The sequence below is a fragment of the Physcomitrium patens genome, chromosome 20 (genome assembly GCF_059467195.1).
Source record: "Physcomitrium patens ecotype Gransden chromosome 20, ASM5946719v1, whole genome shotgun sequence".
NCBI classification, from domain to species: Eukaryota; Viridiplantae; Streptophyta; class Bryopsida; order Funariales; family Funariaceae; genus Physcomitrium; species Physcomitrium patens.
In genome coordinates this window covers 15,821,831-15,842,109 of record NC_143429.1, presented here as the reverse complement: position 1 = coordinate 15,842,109, position 20,279 = coordinate 15,821,831, and the positions used below count along the sequence as shown (strand labels likewise).

At 39.4% G+C, this 20,279-nt stretch overlaps 2 protein-coding genes and 1 pseudogene across 6 annotated transcripts; 1 reads left to right on the top strand and 2 right to left on the bottom strand.

Moving 5' to 3' along the window:
* Window positions 1-300: 300 nt before the first annotated feature.
* Window positions 301-3,492, bottom strand: LOC112273447 (putative apyrase 3). Of its 4 annotated transcripts, none has more exons than XM_024502259.3 (8): window positions 2,846-3,492; window positions 2,380-2,492; window positions 2,067-2,174; window positions 1,790-1,844; window positions 1,448-1,681; window positions 1,202-1,299; window positions 769-923; window positions 301-647 (listed from the first exon to the last, which is right to left on the bottom strand). In XM_024502259.3, exons 1-8 carry the CDS (start codon window positions 3,285-3,287, stop codon window positions 383-385), a joined length of 1,470 nt encoding a protein of 489 aa, XP_024358027.1. In that variant the 5' UTR covers window positions 3,288-3,492; the 3' UTR covers window positions 301-382. The 4 variants fall into 4 exon arrangements, with proteins under 4 accessions (XP_024358027.1, XP_090101109.1, XP_024358023.1 ...); XM_090244983.1 differs by having other exon boundaries at window positions 1,514-1,681; XM_024502255.3 differs by having other exon boundaries at window positions 2,588-3,434.
* A 3,261-nt stretch (window positions 3,493-6,753) lies between these two features.
* Window positions 6,754-9,867, top strand: LOC112273571 (ent-kaurene synthase CPS/KS, chloroplastic-like; annotated as a pseudogene).
* Window positions 9,868-15,331: 5,464 nt separating this feature from the next.
* Window positions 15,332-19,153, bottom strand: LOC112272917 (dihydropyrimidine dehydrogenase (NADP(+)), chloroplastic). Of its 2 annotated transcripts, none has more exons than XM_024501089.3 (9): window positions 18,995-19,153; window positions 18,553-18,763; window positions 17,878-18,058; window positions 17,311-17,574; window positions 16,845-17,015; window positions 16,602-16,714; window positions 16,208-16,394; window positions 15,917-16,026; window positions 15,332-15,747 (listed from the first exon to the last, which is right to left on the bottom strand). In XM_024501089.3, the coding sequence occupies exons 2-9, from the start codon at window positions 18,648-18,650 to the stop codon at window positions 15,591-15,593; spliced, it is 1,281 nt and encodes a 426-aa protein (XP_024356857.1). In that variant the 5' UTR covers window positions 18,651-18,763; window positions 18,995-19,153; the 3' UTR covers window positions 15,332-15,590. The 2 variants fall into 2 exon arrangements, with proteins under 2 accessions (XP_024356857.1, XP_024356859.1); XM_024501091.3 differs by having other exon boundaries at window positions 19,107-19,153.
* Window positions 19,154-20,279: the final 1,126 nt, after the last annotated feature.

The following is a 20,279-nucleotide window of genomic DNA, read 5'->3' as shown; positions in this document are numbered from 1 at the left end:
CTGCGTGTGATTTTATAGGTCGATTGATTCTTTTGAGAATCAGTGCTCGCGATTTCCTTCAGAACATCTGCTGTTTGATGGAAGGATAGGTCCGTTAAATAGTCATGAGCAACTACTTTATTTTGGAGCAATTTGAATTATTTTAAGAACTTTCTGGAGTGATGTGAAGGCTTTTCTTCATATAAATACTTGATTTAACTTCTGCCACGAATATTTACACTTCCTGGAGACCATATTAGAGTTGAAAGCAAATTAATAGAACATACCCAAACCACATAAGCCGCAAGCAAAAGAAAAATGTAATCTGAGATGAGTGAGAAACTGTCTTCAAGTGGATAAAATACATAGATGAGGATGTAGATGGAATATCCCAACTTGTATATCACCGACCGCGAGCAGCAGTCGTAAAATATCTACCTTTTTCTAAGTCGTAAATGGTTTTGTGCTGAGGCCTTCGCAACCTTGTCACAAACCAAAATATCAAGGACCCTGTAGCTAAAAGGCCCAGAAATAAGAGAACGATGCCGAAAAACCCTTCAAACAAGATCAATGGAGAGTACGCAGCCTTGTCCTCTGAAAGGCGTGATATAAAGAATCCAAGAGTCCACTCCACTGGCACGCTGTTCACTGAATCAGTGAACAAGACTCTGCCGCAGATAATCTCATTAGAAGTGTCCAGATCGTAGAACTTAGACAAATACAGAGGTAATTGCAGTTGATCAATTCCACGCAAACAAAAACATGATTAAAATGGATGAGAGATCTTACTTATTGCCGTGGTCTGGAAGACCTAAACTGTCATGTAGGAATGCCACGATGTATGCAGCTGAGAAGCAGATATTTCGCTTGCTATTCTGACCTGCTGAACAGTATCTCTCTCCGGCAACTACAAGTTCAGCTAATGATCCCGTAGCTTCCAACAGCTGTTCCAATGAAACGCAAGTGTAACCGAACATCCTGATGAGTTTATAAAACTGAGAGAATTGATCGTAGCTTTTCTAAGCACACGAGGGTTAAGATTAACCATTTCTAATGATTGACAGAGCAAGAAGTGAGGCAAACTGAGTATTAGTAACTTGGCCTCTATTCCAAACATCTAGGCTTGAAGACGTCACAAAGGAAGCAAGAGGATAACACGTAAGCTAATGCAAGCGAATCTCTGAAACCTATGGAAAGCAAAAAATAGCTCATGAAACTACACCTTTGATGTTTGATAAAAGTATCCAGTCGCTATGAAGTTTCCACGAAGGTCGGGAACAAAAGTGGTTTCAATGGGACAGTTACTGTCCAGACAAGCATCTACAAGAACCAAAGAGAGGCATAGCACCAAGCTATGAGCATTCATTCTTAACGTTAGGACTGGAAAAATTGTAAGCTACAAATGGATAGAACAGCGTGACAGTCCAGAAAACCTCTCGTAAAGGAGCTAAACAAATGGAATCAACACCTCCAAACTTGAAAAGTTGCCATAGCAACTGATTTGAGTCTATGGCTTCATCATGCACCAATATACCTCGACCCTGATGAAGCAGCGCATGAGATTCTGCTCGGCAAGCAGTGAAATTGCCTGTGGGCATTATAAGAAAATCTCTGGCTGGCGTTTTCAAGTAGTTGGCATCGGCTTCGAACCCTGTTGGTTGGCAAGGATCTACCACGACTATGTTATCTGTAGGGCCTACCGCTGCAAAATGAAATCAAAATTGCGAGGTCAGCGTTGTTATTTAAATTAAGTACAAACTGCTGAAGTACTAGCTGCGAATTACAAACACATTTTCGGTCAATGACGCACATGATGCAACTTCTTTTGCGTGCAATAACTTCAGTAAGCCGTCTGATGCTGATTCCTGCACATAAAAATCCAAGGAAAGTGGTTTAAATAACATCTTTCTATGATCACACTGGCGGTTCCAGTAGAATGGTGTAACTACTTAATGCGATGACTTAAATGTGACTCATTGTATCCTTCAACAATCCTGCCTTCAGCAAATCCACGAGGTACTGTACATATACTTTATTGTCAGATATAAACAGCTGCACTAGGATATCTCAACAAGAAGGGTCCTTACCAGACCAAGTTTCTCAAAGTTGTAGGAATACAGTTCGTGAGTTGTTCCCCATAGCTCAATTTTGTAAAGATATGCAGGAGGAGGTGTTACTTCTGCAATGAAAGTGACCTGCAAACAATGTGCAAACACTGCAAACTCTATTTACTTTCCGTCTCTTCACAAGGAACCTCAGAGTTCAAATTGTTGTTAAGCCTCTCACCAACAATTTGAAACATGCACTCAATTTGTTCAACACCAGCATTAGGACCAATTCATGCAGATATACAAACTGTTCTAGTGATACGAGATTGGGTTGAGGTGCAGAGTGTGGGACCTGTGCTGATTCACTGCCCAAGGAGAGGACCCCAATTGTGTCTGCGGAATCACTTTTTAGCGTATCGTGAGCGTAATTAGCTGCCACCCATTCATAGACACCTTGGTCCCTGCCTGTCACAGAAAATCCTCAATTAAACCCTGCTGATAGTCAAATAAGAACGCATGGTTTTTCACCAAAACCTATCATCATAAGCCTTGAAACACACCGTTCACAACCAAAGCCCAATCATCGTGAAACTGGAATCCTGATTCACGAAAAACGTTTCGACACTGTTGAAGTAGCTCAAACCACTTAGCAATAGGCGCCCATTGTAAACCTCCAGTTCCAAGAACATAAAGCCTGGTTTGGAGCCTTTCGAGCTCAGGTACGAGCTCCTTGGCAAACACGAGAAGTTCACCGAAAGAAGTAGATGCATCATATTCACCGCTAGATTCATCAAAAAGAACACGGCTTGGCTTTTCACCTAAAACCTTTACTGTCAGTGCATTGGTATCCTCAAATGTAAATATGTGGACCCTTGCCTCAATGTTTGAACTGTATTGAGATTGTTGTCGCTGGCCGATGTCTATGATCACCCCATAACCCTTACTTTGACGGTGTGATACATATTGGCTCCTTCTCAGCAAGAGAAAGTAGAGGAGGAGGAGGGAGCTCAGACAGAGACCAAGGGACATCCAGGCCGTTTTCTGGCAGGTAGATCGGACATTTTGCGCATTTGAGTACTGTTGATATCTGGCTGGAGAAAGGACCTTGAGAGATGCTCCCCTCTGCAGGAGCTTCGGAAACTCCATAAAAGAGTCGAAGTCACGAGAGGCGTCTAGAGTGCGAGACAGTCTCCGAGGACTGTTCACCCCACTCTGCCTACGAGAAGAATGAGGCCCAATCTCCCATCCATCTCCTATCATTCTTTAACATCCCAACTTCGCTACACCAAGGAATCTCGGCGCCAACTTGAACATGAAAGTCACTGCTCTGCAACTCTTCCCCCCTTTTCCGTGGCTACCTCCACACCATGTGTATGAACACTGTTATCGCTGTTGACGGATGATCAAGTTAGTGTTAAACCCTAAACTCGGTGATTCGATTCAGCTGGAGCTGGAACCTGGGATACTAAACAGAGAGACCCAGTTCAGAAAGTTCCATAAACTCGCTCCATATGTCTTCGCATTGATTTAGCAGTGCACGGTTCAAGTACACAAACGGATGTTTCATTCACCAAACAACAATTCAGAACACCTTCAACACAAAGGCTCCCACTGAGAGCAAACATTCCAAATCCTTCGCACAATCTCACTAGCTCTTAGCCACAAAAATCCCCCCCTCCAGCTGAGTGCAAGAGATAGAACATACGATTCGATGGTCATTCTCACGCATCAAACCTACACAAAGAAGATGACAACTGATCTCTACACCCCCTGCTCAAGTTATTTCCCACTCTCACATAAAAGAGAGATCTGCCTTGAAAAAGAAAATCACTCGCCGGTTCTGCTGCCATGGCAACAACCTCGGCACTTGGATTCATTCACCAACCAACGACCCTGACCTAACAGAAACCATAACCACATCAGAAAGCCACCTATGCAGTCCATCTGCACAGCAACAATGAATTACATTCCATGACTCCAGCTTCTAACAAATCAACAGGAGATTGAGCGAGAGCATCTGAAAGGAAAGTGGTTTCAGAGTGAGACCCACCTGCTCAGAAGCATTCCATGGCGAGTGGGGTGTATGTGTGCCAGCAAATCAGACGCCACATTGTGCGATGGAGAAGATTAGCGAGGGGGACCAGTTTAGCCGAGCACCTAAATATGGCCCAGATTTTGGAGGCTCTCACCCACCGCCAACATTCTCGCTGCCGCCCCCATCGGAAGGCACCCCTGGCCCTGCATCGAATGCCATGTCGCTCATCCCCCCCCCCCCTCCCATCAAGCCCAGCTCCATCTTGTTTGTCTCAACACATGCTCTGTTCCAATTGTTGTAGCGCGTGAGGGGGATCCATAAGTCAAGGTTAGGATTCCACACAATAGGGATTTCAATCTAGTAATAGACATTTAGTTTTTAGTGCAGTGTGCTATTCTATTCTTTGTGTAGTTTAAAGTCCTTTTGAAATGTTTTCTATTATTCAATGAAGTGGTCTTTTATTCAATGAACTTATCTTTGAGTAGTTTCTCTGATTTGTAGGAGTTCATATGGCATGGATAAATGGGAAATGTAGCAAAGTATACATGTATCCACCCTTCCCTATATATCCACGTGAGCCCCATACATCATAATTCTTGGGATAGCTAAAGATGGTCAAGCCTGTCGTGATTTCAACAAATGGAATAAATAAATGAAGAAATTAATGAATTTGCACTTGGAAATTTAACATTGGTTCAAAGGAATCTTGTTGGAAAGAAGAGACAGGTGGTTCCTCAAAAGCATCTACCGATCCTTTTGAGAATCAGGTAGATCCGCCCGGTCTCCAAACTTGCAACTTGAGACTGGAAAGCATTTGGTTTCATAGCTGCCCACGGGTTAAATTCAGCGACGTTGATTTAGACCATTACATGATTTCGATTCAGTGACCTCAATCACCGGCTGACTCTCACGAATTGCAGATCAGAATTGCAACCAATCACTGGATGATTGGTTTCCACAGCCTCAAACAGTGCTGAAGACAGCAATGTTCGACATGCTCTTGTGATCAGGTACAAGGCTTGTGTCACGAACGTGCTGGTCGTTCGGCACATTCATCTTTGCTGATGACTGGGTGCTAGTTTGAATCCTTCCGAAACTTGATGCAGGTAATGCATGCTTGGTGACCGAGCTCAGCTGTGTTCTGCCAAACTGGTGGGTTCTCAAGGTGGTGTTCGTCTCTAGGTTTCACAGTCTACGTTGTCATGGGTATGACGTCTTGTTTGTTTTGCGGTTGCACTTTTTTGTCATTGCAGGTGGTGATGTTCGCGCTATTCTTGCTACCGGTTTGCTGAAGATGCTGAACGAACTCCTTGGCGTTTCATGTGATCTTTTAAGTGATTTTAATTGGGTGGGGAGCCGTTCAGGTACGGGGGTGGCGTTTCCGACTCATCGAGTAACACAAGTAGGAGAAGGGAGTGAAACCGAATCATCAGACTCTTATATCCAGGGAAGACTATATCAGAAGTCTCAACGTCGAAAGAAGAATTATTAAGACTGAAAGAGATGGCTTCCAGCACCTTGATACAGAATCACTCTTCTGGCGGTACGTCAAGCCTGTCTTCCTTTCAGAATTTTCGAGGGCAATCTCTACGTTTTCCAGGCGCTAGTATTCATGCTGCAGTTCAATGCCTGAAGAAACGTCTATATTTGCGAGCTACTGAATCTGTCCTCCAGCGCTCTCCTGGTAATCTTTAAAACCATAAGAACAAGCTGAACTGAGTGAGGGGTACATGAATGAGTCATTGTTACTGTGTAATTCACCTACACTTGGACCAGAATAGTTTGCTAGGTTTGCTTCAAAAATGTAATTTTCACACTCGTTAGACACAATGAAACACGTTTGGGTACTACTTCAATCACGTTTAATTGTTTCACAAAGTCTTCTGACATTTCATACCCTTTTGATTCGAACACAATACAGGCGAAAAAACGGAATAAATGAATCTAAACTACTTGCGTAGCATCTCTGAGTCTAATAATTCCGTCTTTTGGGTTCATCTTTTGCGCGCGTTTACCCAACTCTCACCAACTAAACAGTTTTGGCTTTCTTCACCAGGTAGCGGATCTTACAGTATTGTAACTGAACCCTCGGGCATCAATCCTCCTTCAAACGATCACTTGCAGGAGGGGTCCCTTACTCACAAGCTTCCGAGTGAGAAGCAAGCAGTCTTACAGCAGTGCGTCATTGATTCAGGTATACAATTTCATTTCACTTTAATATGTCGTAGATGTCTGAACAAAGACGGGAAAATGAAGATGTCGTGTGTCTCCATATTGGCTGTCATTTTTTCTTCCTACCGACTCGGCAAAAATTAAAAATTAAAAGACAAGGGTAAGAAAGAGCCGCAAGTAGTGAACAATTTGATATGTGATCGCATGAATGTTACAGTTAGCAGTCTTGAAGAAAAACACATTTTGCACTTCATCAGTGCTTCTAATCATGTTCGTTGGCTAATGATGCAGTATCTATGGAAACTTAACATCCAGTCCACTTTTTACGCACCAGATATATGGTCAGAAACCTTACAAATAACGGAATGGCTGTTACAGGTACCAGACGCGATAATTTGCAAGTCTCTTATTGAACTTTGTTTTGGTTTGTTTTGTTTTGTTTTGTTTTGTTTTTTTTTTTTTTTCACCAAGGATGTGCAATGCTTTATAAAACCATGTCACCTCATGAAATGGTGTTTTATGTGAAGACATAATCCCAAACGTTTAGTGACTCATTGCAGAATTTGATAACCAAGATGATTATAATCACAACCTTATTTTACTCGCGTTCTTCATCCTAAGGGTTTAGAGATTGACGTGTTGTGCATGGCGTGTGATCCACGCCACGAAAGGCGACTGAGAAGGCACAGATGAACGAATGGATCGAGGAAATCAGCAATTACTTCCGAAATATGACATTGGGGGAAATATCCATGTCTCCATGCGACACAGCTTGGGTGGCGCGAGTGCCAGCGCTGGATGGCTCCCACAGCCCTCAGTTCCCTCTCTCTTTGCAGTGGATTATGGATAACCAGCTCTCGGACGGCGATTGGGGTGAACCGTCTCTATTCCTTGGACACGATCGCGTTTGCAACACTCTCGCCTGCGTAGTTGCCCTGAAAACTTGGGAAGTTGGGGCTCAGAACATGGAGCGTGGTAAGAATACAAACTTGAGTTCTCTGTCTCTCTCACAATCCTCCAACATACTTGCTCTTTCGTCCACACATTAAGACACTGTTTTCGCACCTCTGAACTATAGTGGGTTTGGACTCTATCCAGGAGTCCAGTTTCTGCAATCCAACATCTAGAAACTGGAGGAAGATGACGACAATCACATGCCCATTGGATTCGAGATAGTCTTCCCAGCGATGATGGAAGATGCCAAGGCACTGGAACTGGATTTACCATACGATGCCACTATCTTGCAACAGATCGCGGCTGAAAGAGAGAAGTTGAAAGAGTGAGCAGTCTTGCTTCACCAACTCCTCACTTTCGAAATGTCATCACAGAACTACAGTGAATGTCCAGGTAACTCTAGAAGTACTGCTGAATGAGCAAATCTGCTACGACTGCAAAACGTGTTCTCATTTGCATTCAATGAATTGGGGGCATTGATAATTTTTTGTGATTAATTTGAGCAGGATTCCAATGGCGATGGTGCATAAGTACCCCACCACTTTGCTGCATTCTCTGGAAAGCCTGCACCAGGAAGTGGACTGGAACTAGCTCCTCCAGCTACAGTCCGAGAATGGCTCCTTCCTGTATTCACCAGCATCCACTGCATGCGCCCTCATGTACACAAAAGATGCCAAGTGCTTCGACTACTTGAACCAGCTCCTCATCAAGTTTGACCACGCTTGTCCGAACGTGTACCCCGTTGAACTCTTCGAGCGACTGTGGATAGTAGACTGCCAACAAAGGCTGCGAATATCCCGCTACTTTGAGCGAGAAGTCAGACAGTGCCTACAGTATGTAATCCAGTATGCCTTGTATCCATGAGAGACTTGAATTGGAGTGTGCCACTCGACGCCTTCATCTTGTGATGTTCGGACTCAACGATTGAAAATTTGTCTTGAACTTATTCTTTTCCACGACTCTTTCTGCGTGCAGATACTGGAAGGATTGTGGTATTGGCAGGGCCAGCAATTCGACTGTGCAGGATGTGGATGACACGGCGATGGCCTTCCGCCTTCTCCGCACACACGGATTCGACGTCAAGGAAGACTGCTTAAGACAGTTTTTCAAAGATGGTGAGTTCTTTTGCTTCGCCGGCTAGTCCAGCTAAGCCGTCACGGGGATGTTCAACCTAAGCCGAGCATAGCAAACGCTCTACCCAGGGGAAACACTCCTTCAATAGGCCAGAAGCTTTTCCAGAAGCTTTTTGAAAACTAAGCATGAAAACAATGAATGCTTCGATAAGTAGATACTCACAAAGGATCTAGCGGACGAGGTGGAGTACAATCTCACATTCCCCTGGTACGCCAGCCTTCCTCGTCTTGAGCATCGCACCTACTTGGACCAAAAGGATCCTGTGATATCTGGATCGACAAGTCGCTCTATAGAATGCCGGCCGTCACCAACAAAGTGTTTCTCAAATTGGCCAAAGCCGACTTCAACATGTGCCAAGCTCTTCAAAAGAAGGAGCTCGAGCGTGTCATCAAATGGAATGCTAGCTGCCATTTCAAAGACCTCGACTTTGCTAGACAGAAATCCGTGGAGTGCTACTTCGCAGGCCCTGCAACAATGTTTTAGCCCGAAATGGTGCAGGCGAGGCGCGTTTGGGCGCCCTGTTGCGTGCTCACCACCGTTCTAGACGACTACTTCGATGTCGGTACACCTGTGGAAGAGCTTCGGGTTTTTGTGTAGGCCGTGAGGACGTGGAATCCCAAGCTCATCAACGGACTACCTGACCAAGCCAAGATTCTCTTCATGGGACTGTACAAGACTGTGAACACCATCGCCGAGGAGGCATTCGTGGCACAGAAACGAGACGTACATCATCATTTCAAGCATTACGTGAGTCTTTCTGCCTACACATCTCTTCAGTACAAACGTGTTTGTTTTGTGCCTCTATCGATTGAACAAGGTTGGGATAGACTTCTCTAACGTGATTTTCCTGTGATATGACTTGTTTTCTGTAGTGGAACAGATGGCTCACCTCCTGTTTGAAAGAGGCCGAATGAGCAGCGTCCGGCTACGTTCCCACCTTCGACGAGTATATGGAAGTCGCCGAAATCTTCATCGCAGTAGAGCCCATTGTACGTAGCACTCTTCTTCGTCGGCCAGAGGCTCGATGAGGATGTGCTGGACAGTTATGACTACCATAACGTCATGCATCTCGTCAACCGCATAGGTCGAATCCTCAACGACATCCAAGGGAGGAAGGTAATCGTCTCTCTCTCCACAACTCCAATAACCTGAAATCCTATCTTCGAAACCTTTAAACCCTCGAAAGAGTCACATTGCTAAGTTTCCATCATGAACTGACAAGGAAACATCAATGCCAATGTCTCTTTCCAGAGAGAAGCTAACCAAGGGAAGAAATTATGCGTGCAGATGTACATGGAGGAGCACCCATGTGTGCCTTCAGAGGCCATGGCCATCGCTCACCTGCAGGAATTGGTGGATAATTCCATGCAACAACTGACTTACGAAGTGCTACGCTTCATCGCAGTCCCGAAGTCCTGTAAGAGAATCCACTTAAACATGGCGAAGATCATGCACGCGTTCTACAAGGACACTGACAGGTTTTCGTCACTGACAGCCATGGCGGGGTTTGTGAAGAAGGTGCTCTTCGAGCCAGTACCAGAATAGAGTTCTACCGCATAATCCACTTGCTCGACATGCTTAGATTTGATGCTTTTGCATATAAAGAGGAAACATTTGCCAACTGCAGCTAGTAAGCATCATGTAACGTAGCCAATTAGTCTAGAAATGTAAATGTCATGATTTAAGTAAGAAAATAGCTCTTGTTACCTTCCACTCTCAGATCTGATAGAATTGATGCTGCTCAGACTGTAGCACGGTAGCAATCTAAGTTGTCATGAAAGTCCATCTCATCTGATCTATTCCAATTATAAAGCTTTCTACATTTTGCATCTACATTCTTGCAGTTACTGATAGTTGTTAAAAAAAAACAAACAAACAAACAAATAGTGAGGCCAGCATATACATGAATGAGTATGCATCATTGCAACAAAAAGAAAAGCACTTCCACAGAAGATCTTCTTTTTATATTTTACATTTCTCTTCATTGCTTCTGTAAGCAAGAGTTTCGCGCTTCCATTTCAGCAAATATTTCCCACTCTTCCCTGATACGGATTTCATAATTTTTGTAAATCTCTCGTTAAGAAACATGAATGTACAAGTTTAACTTAACTTTTCAGACAAACTCAGACTTCGGACAGTGTCCAAAACTGAGTAGGAAGTGATGTTTTCTCATGTGATCCTCATGTGCAGTACCGAATCATGCGTCTTCTTTCCACCCAGAAGTGCCGAATACTCATCGAGTTGAACCCATCTTCACTGCGATCTGACTAGATAGGAATATGCTTAAGTTACAACTGGTGATGTTCTGAGATTGATAGCTCAATGAACACGCCTCAAACACGGAGTTCACAGCAACAAGGTGGTCGTCGCTCCGGAGATGAGAGGTGCAAACGCACAAATTCCTGTGAAAATGACCAAAGCTTCAATTCATTTGAGGATACTAAATTGAACTGGAATAAATCTAGATTCTGTTTATGAACTAAAGGACGTGCGATCGATCATGACTGCGCTCATTCTCTACGAGAATCTTTTTGCAACTGTGTAATTTTGCCCATTGACATCACTTCTCCACAAAACTTGCTATCAAATGTGTGTTGAGTGCACGCACACAAAACTTCTATTAAATTTCAACTCTCAATGAAAATTTACCATTGACTTGAAACCAAGCTATGAGTTGGCCACAACATGGTCTTTTATGGATCTTTTTGTGTTAAGCATAGTTCTCAGACAATCTGTCCTTTGCTTTTGACACTTTTTCATTCATCCCTTCTTGTGTATTTTGGTTTTCTTTTCTTTTAGTTGTTCATCATTTGAAAATTTGGACAAAGTGAGAGAGATAAGCATGAAAATTATATAACAAGTATCTTAGTCATAAAACAAGCATTTTGTTTTTAAGCATATAGTATTTGTATTATTTTTGTGTGTGTGTATATATATGCTAGCAGAAAACCCGTGTTGTTAGACACTATGATCTCTGGCACATTCATCCATTCTTTAATTTATCTATGCTCCATTGTTCCCTAGTTTATGGATTTCCTCATTCCTATGTTCTCTAGTTCCTATGTTTTCACATTCCTATGTTCCCTCATTTTCGTCTTCTCCACATTCCCCATGTTTTCCAAGTTCTCTTCTTCACAACTAATCAAAAGACTTCTTTGTTTCTTTGTGTTATATCCAAGTTATCTTAGATATATATAATATATATGTGATATAAAATAAGATAAATTTAATATATATATTAAGAATTACATAATGTTTCAGGTCCTATCACCATAGGTATAAGTTAGACCTACACATTTAAGATCTATTACAAAAAAAACATTCAAAAATCTGATTTTACTTACTGTAACTATTTTTTTATCATAAATTACTTGGCTATTTTGTAAAACTCATGAGTTTTATTAAATTTTCTATACTTGTTTTAACATTTAATGTTTTTGGTTATCTATGATATGTTCAATCGTCCAAGAAATGTGTCACAGCTATTTTATTATTTTTCCATTTTATAACATGTAACCTTCTACAATACTTGATCATATTCTAATATATATGAGCAAATCAATTTTTTGTGTATGTATAAGCCATTATATTTTCTTTTTCTTAAATAAAAAAAAACTTATATCTATAAATTAAATAAAAAAAAAGTCTTCTAATTATATATCATATTGTACAAAAACTTTTAAATCTTAGAAAAATAACTTATTGTTATAAAAAAAATCTTTTAAAACTTTCATTGTTTTGAAATAGATAAAAATTTAATTTGACTCAATATTAAATATGATATGCATATTTCATGTCACTTACAAGATATGTATAAAATCATTTATTTTTTCTAGGCCATGTATGATATGAAACAAATTAATAATTTGACTTGAATTTTTTTTTAATTAGAAATTAATCAATATTTTTAGTTAAGAAAGCTTTTTATTAATTATTTTTAAAATGATATTTTATTATTAAGTTTTGTCTTTGCCTATCTAAATCTAATTGTGCTTTGTAACTTCTAGATGTTTTATTCTTGTTCAAATATATTATTAACTTATATTGAATAATTTATAATTTTAATAATTATTTTCAAAAAATATATATATATATATATATATATATATATTATATTTGTTGTATTTTTTTCTTTATATTATCCAATAACAAAAGTAGAGTATTTTTTATATTGATTCTATATTTGTCATAAGATTCTTCTTAGAATCTTAATTGCATAAGTATTTTGATTTACTATAGTTTTTTTAGATAGTTTTGTTTATTTTTTAGAAAAACTAAGAATAAATAGTGGGCCGAGAGGCAACCTTGTCATACTCTTTGGCATACAATAAATAATCTAGTAGAAGATTCATTAATTTTATTGTTACTGCTATTCTATCAATTAATTATTTAATTAAATTTTATTATATATTTTTAAAAAAGTCAAATTTTCAATAGCTACAAAATATGTTTTTTATAAAACCTTGTCATAGGCATTAAATGAATCTATTTAAAATAATTATTGAGATTATTTTGAATATTTTAGTCTATACAATGATTTTGTGGATTACATATTTATCATCTAAGATGAACATTAGAAGTAAAAATGCTACTTTATTTGAATGTACTACATCAATTTTTAATATAAAATTTATTTTTAAAATATAATTATATATTAAATATAATTTATTAATAAAAAATGGGTCTGTACCAGATCTATTCCTTATTTCAGATCAGAAGTACTAAAACTTTTCTTATTATATTTTGCAAAAAATCTACTTTGGCTATTATCTGGTTTGCTGCATTTAGTTAATATTTTCTATAAAAAAGAAAAAATTAATACTTTCAATAATTGTACACTCATTTTATTTAGATCCAAAGTCTTCTTATTTGCTGTATTTCAAACTAAAAGCTTGAGTTTATGGAGTGCTAATGGTTCAGTTAGAAACAAAACTATTTGATTTGTGACCTTATGCTAGACTATTTTTATATAAGATTTCAGGGCTTTAGTTGCTTAAAATAACTATAATTATTTTTATAATATTATTAATAGAAGTTATAACATATTATTTTAAAATATATATAATCTCATTTATGATTCTTCTAATAACTATAGAAATTTAAAATATACAATTTTAGTTATCTTTTTGCTATTACTACAAAAGAAAACTCTTTAGAACACCTATTGCCATATGTCATGTATCTATTTCTTAAATACAATTTTTGACCTTATGTCTATGTATCAAGTTTTATAATTTTGAATTTCAGAGAATTTTGAATTTTTTCTATTTGTAGATTTGACTACAAATTTTTGTGTAATTTTTCAAATTTTCAATTATTTTTATTTCATTTCTAGGTCTTTAAGTAGATTATCTTTTACAAAATAATTAGTAGAATTTTATGACTTGATTTGAAATAGATCCTTGAATCTTTTAAATAAATAATTTTTATTTTTATGCATAAATTTAGTTCTTTAGCTCTACTTTTATGTACCTTATGTTTTTATAGAAAAAAATTATTGCATACAGATATTATATCATATAAAAATTATTTTAAGCCTAAGTGTATAATGATAATTATTACAAAGATTAAATCTATTTAAAATGCTTAAGAAACATAAAGAACCAACAACAAGTAAATTTATTTTAAAATTTGTCATTTGCAAAATTGCCAAATGAAACACTTAGGTTGTCTTAACATATCCAATATCAAAATTGCAATAAAGATCCTCATGAGACATGTCATTCTCCAAATAGATGGTAAAATACAACTTGTTTGGTATCATAATTTTAGAAGTGACTCTTGATGCTTAGTAAAACTAATAGAGGTTGATATTACACCTAATGGAATGCAAAATGTGTTATTTGAAGGTAGTTATAAGGACCCCAAGAATGATCAAATAATTAGATGATCTTCTTACTTTGGTACAAAATATAAACAATGGTTTAAGGAATCTATCAACCATATTTGTGTAGAACATTGATTAGAGTTTGTTACTAATACAATCAGATGGATCTTAGACTTTGAAGAAGTTTTTCAAATACAAATTAGATATTTAGACTTTAATATATATGTCAAATTTCTATTAAAATTTTATTCATAATTTTTTTACTTTTAAAAAGCTGTGTTGGAAGCAACATACAATTAGACACTTGAGCCTTAAGTCTTTCAATCCTTAGGCAACTTCTACAAGACCTTCTTTACAACTAATATATATAGAGACAAGATCAATATCATCTTCAAACTTGTCAACATCTTTTTATATTCTAATCTTGATTCAAGATTCTCTAGTTTCTTTATATTTAGAAATAGCTATTCTAATGATTTTATATCTTTTAACTTTCTCTTTTTTTTATCTTCTTGAATAATACATGAATGCATCATCTTTTAGATTTATGTTAACAATTTAATTACAATCTTTTAAGTTAGCTATTTGTCAATTTAACTTCAATTAGCTTGTTGATTTGATTACAAAAATCTTTTTAAGATTGCTAACTTTTATTTATATCTTTAGCATACAAACCACTACCAGTCCACAAACAAATAAACAAACAAACACAGTCATAAAAAATATAATACTCTATCCATTGTTTTAAAAAAATATATTTAAATTAATATCAATGAAATAAATGATAAATTCAAATTAATTGATCAATTACATATGCATACAAAGCAACCATTGCTTCAACAAGCCTACTATCATGGTTAGCTATTCTTGCCACTTCAAGAAATTTTACATATTTGCACGTAATGAATGCACAAAAGAGAAATTGAAGTCGACGATCAGAAAAAATAGTTATTTCATTTGTCCATAAAATTAACATTTCATCATTCAGGTGAACTGATGTTGGTTATAGAGGGTGAGCAAGGGAAAGCAAATTTTCAGGTCCGTGATAGTTATATCATCTCTATTGCCACAACAATCTTTACTGCCACAATAAAGGGAGTAGAATTTAGCCCACATCTCAATGATCATATCCATGTTGATACATCTGCTACACGAATAACAGGTGCACAGACGAGACACGCATTGTCGGAGGCCTATCTTTACATTCATAATATTACAATAAACAACATCATTCCAATAAACAGTGATGAATTGCTAATGACATCCTGAGTGCGCATGACTATACATGGTTCTTCTTCCTGGGCCCTAAACATGACAAGAATATATGCACTAATTCACAGTTTTTACTAGCGTTGAAATGAGAAGATAATGCTTCACCAGTTGCTTTTTGAACGGCATTAACAATTTGACGCGCCCATCAGCAGCTTCGACAGAAACCAAGTTAGTTAGATACCATGGTTTCGGTCTCTTTCACGAAGCCCTCTCCAGTCCAGTCCTTATCTGAGGCCAAACCTTTGCGCTCCTTCTTTTTGTGCTGGATGGCCTCATTTTGTCGTCGTACCAAATCTGCATGCGTCGTGAAGTACCCCAGAGACGCTCTATGGCCATGACAATCGACATATTAGACAAATGAACATGAAAGGCAACAAAATGGCTACGTCACTTCATCTATTAATCACGATCCCCCACCTCCCACCACAAGACCAAAGATATTCTGCACCTATACTCTTCTGAACAGTTCTTTAAAGAGATCGTTAATTATCATACCCCCGAAAATCTTCAATTGAAGTGAATCCATGTTTGTCCATAAAAGCTTGTAAATCCGTACACAAGTGCTTGACGTGGCCATAACCGTGCAGCATCACACCAGTACATACCTGCCCACGTGAAGTACAGATCGTTAAGTATAAGCAATTCATTGATGGTCATCATATAGATATGAGTTAGTGCACTATGTTCTGGAAAGCCAGGAGATAATCACACACATTCTACATTCGACATTACTATTAGTACACTAATAATGTGTACAGTTATGGAAGAATGTCGTTCAAAACTAACTTGCACTGTATCGGCTCCAAGCAGTATAAACTCAGCGGCATGATCGCCAGTCTCAATTCCTCCAATGCCGGACAGAGATTTATTTTGGCCAGGAAACTCAGCCTTCATCATTTGGGCAATTGACATAACCTTCGCCAACGCAATTGGCCGTACGGCTTTGGACGAATAACCTCCAGGTGTTGAGTACCTGGCAATACAAATTTATTGATCATGCCAGTTTCTAAGACCTCTTTACATTTTGCTTGAAGTTAGAAAAAATATAGCAAGCTCGCTAATATAGCTTTGCGTAAAATATTGATGCATGAAAGTACTCTACTTCCCAGAGGCATGCATGGTAAACAAAAACAAGGGAGACAGGGTAATGAGGAAGTGATTCAAACAGAACAATACTCACCCTTCAACACAAGGCTCAGGTCGCAAGGTGTCAAGGTTGATTCCCATGACACTCGTGATTGTATTTATGGCAGCTACTCCTTCGCAACCTGCATTCAAGGCCACACGTGCCGGCTGTCCAAGCCATATAGCCATGCGATCATTTAACTCCAAAAAGTATATTAAGCTTAGACAGATGCCCCAACCCTGCTGCGCTAGACGTGAATTGAATGCTCAGAAATGGGACGAGGTATGGGCAACAAACCTGGGTGATGTCTGTGATGTTAGGCGTCATCTTAGCCCAAACAGGTATAGTAGCCTTGGCGTTGATCCAGCCGCAAACTTCATCCAGCACTGAGCAATCTTGTCCCATGGCCATACCCATCTTTCTCTCCGGCATCCCATGTGGACATGAAAAATTTACCTCAAAAGCGTCCTGTTATATACTCGTTCACAGAAATGCTTTTTTTAGTGTCACGTCATATTGAGCATGCTTGCCACTCTAAATATTAGATTGCTAGACCAGGAAATGACCCTGAAAAACTTGCAAAGCAGCATTTAATAGGAGATTCAAGCCTCAACCGTTTGAAGTTTAATAGACTTCAATCCTACTCCAAATCCTTCCGGGTGTTTCCCCTCATTCACTGTGCTAAGACCGGAATTTAGGTGCGAGATGAACGATATTGTAATAAGTACTTCAAAAAAAGAACACTGTAATGTTTCCGACTTACCACACCCGTTTCTTCAACTCGCTCAATGATCTCCTCCCAAGCATCACGATTATATTCCTCCATAATGGATGCGATAAGGATACGATCAGGGTACTCCTCCTTCAACTGTTTCATCTCTGCGAGCATGGTCTCAAATGGGCGATCACTGATCAGCTCAATGTTTTCCCACCCAATAACCTCGGGCTTTTTCCCAGAAAGTGCGGATGCCTTTAATCTTGCGTAGCGAGGGGTGACATTCACCACCTTCGACGAATCCAATGACACCTGAGGTCACGAGCTCCATTAGGAAAACAAGTCACGAAATCACCGCACCTAGGTTCAACTCTACGCAATCCCCACGTTTCACAAATCTTATTCGCCAGAAGGGCGCTGGAGTAATAGCGTAGTTCTTAAGTATAAAGTACATACATTGAGAAGTAAGCTACAAAGATCGTTAAAAGCACTGTGTACATTTTATTGGACTTCCAAATAACAAGCAAGCGAGACGTAATAATTACTGAACATACAATACCATCATCGTAAGCTCTTGCAGATATGAAGTTCCATGTATCAGTGAAGAAGGCATACTGTTTTAGCAATAACACCACCCCATCCTTCGTCGAAGGCACGCTTCATGACAGTATAATTGGTGCCCGGGGGCCCTGATCCAATAACAAACGGGTTTGGTAATTTCAGACCATTTACGGTGACACTCAAATCTGGACCCTCGGCTGCAGCTCGCACCATTACCCGCTGACTGCGCGGCAGCCTGCACAAGAGACCAGCAGAAACCACGTATATAATCTTCACCATCATGATGTATTCACTGATGCAAATAAGCGAGTCTCTTTGTTGTCCTACTTGTGAAGTAACCGATCTGGATAGCTAATAGGGAAAATGCTGGACTGCAGCACGGATAGATCTCGTGAATACCATCAATAGAGAATACAAGGCCAAACATACAATGTCGTTACCTGAGCTCAAAGAGATGAGGCATAAGTGATGTATCCTTCTATTAGTTTAGACCTTAAGAATGTTAGATTATGATACTCGGAAACTGACCAACTCGTTCAGTCTGAGGCCTATTGCTGAAAAATCTAAACACAAACATCCCAATTACTAACAATTCTAATGCTGGCGAGTAGTGCAAAGTTTCAAAGTCACAAGTTCTTTGTAACCATACTGTGGAATTACCTAAAGCATCTGGACTCCAATTATGCGCGGACAAGAAAAACGAAGGCAGAGAAGAGGACGAGGATGTACCTGTGGTCACGTCGCGGGGCATGATTGCGAAGCTCCGAGGAAGCTGATAATGCCTGATCCAGAGCACCTAGACGCAAGGTGTTGGTAAGGCCCGCCATCAATACTCCCACCAGACTCCCAGGGTACACGGAACGTATAACTTGGAATTCCTCAATTTAGCAAGACCCGGATCGATCTAAAGCAATGCTGAACATAACCTAAAATTTCAAACCTGCGTAAGGATCACATGTAAGCCCTCTGGAAGCGAAGAACTTCCGGTCAGCTCATAAGGCAAACTCATACGGTAACCCGAATAACTACATCACAAAACCATCACCAAACCACAAAGTCTCAATCACGTCGCAGCTTAACGATCCGACGTAAAACAACACGGCAGGCGCCACCCACAACTGGAACAGCCCAAATTTCGCCAAAACAATTCCACCTCAACACACAGCCTTACCTCTTCCCGACAAGCATGACCCAAAAAAAACCTCAGAGCTACCAGATCATGCGGACGCACACAAACGCAACCCACCACTGAATTACCCAAAAATTCACGGTAGCGCACGCACCTATCATACAGCAAAGTGCAAGCTCCTCAAGGATGAGACACTCCTCTGCGCACGACCTCGAACAAAAGTAAGTCTACACGCTTTAAGTTCTCATCACCCAGTCTCGAAATCATGCACAGAAGCGGAGCAAAAAGGTCTAACGAGAGAGGTGGACGGGGGAACGTGACGGGTCCCGCGCGTTGCACATGTGGAGATGATTCGAACGAGCTCCTGAAAACGGTGTGGCCAAGTCGATAGCAAGGCAGGATGAGTCAGACGGGATTGGCATCCACCCCTCCCCTGCAGCGAGGCATTGGCAACCGCCCCGTCCCTGACCCAATTCCTTACATTCGCAAGCCTCGCCGCCTCCCTCGACCCCCAGTGGGATGAACGCGCGCGATCATCATCGATGAATGAACTCGTGCGTCTGTCATGTTGTGGATGAATGAATTCTCGTTCAAGACTGCGCGGGAGAAGCTCGCGAGCGGAACCAGGTTTTCTGAGCGCGGTTATCCATCCATCCATCCATCCCTTGAAGTGTGTACTTTTTGGTCCGATCCCTAGTGTGTAGTTATTTCGGGCAGGAGGAAAAAAAGTCAAATCTTTTTTCGAACTACCTTTTTGGCTTTTTCGCTGTTGCTTGTCAGTGTGGCTTTCTAAATATAGTTTTGTAAACATGCAAAGCCACACTTTCTAAAGCCACAAAACTGATACACAGTTTTGTCAGTGTGGCTTTCCATGTTTACAAAACTGTGTGGTCCAATTATGTTTGAGCTTTCTTAATCCATTTTTTCATTAGTGACAATATTTTATTATTCGTATTCAAATTTTAATGCATTTAGGGGCTGATAATTTTATATTTGTATTAATTTATTACATCATTTCAGTATCAAATATATATTTATATGTGATTTCCTTCATTTTTGCATTACCGTGATATTAACAAAAATAAAGTTTTCACCCTTTGACCACTTTGATTCGTCTCCTCGAACTTCAACAATTGATGTCACCATATTATTCCACAACCTCTATGCAAATTAATAATTCCTAGGAAAAATGCTTATTTTACATTTTAGCTCTTTACATTGTTTCCAATCCTTGCACTCATGCTTATTTGTTAATTTTACCAGGATTTAATACATTTTACACACTCTCTCTCTAGTAATATGTAGGTTGCTATGTTTTCAAGGCATC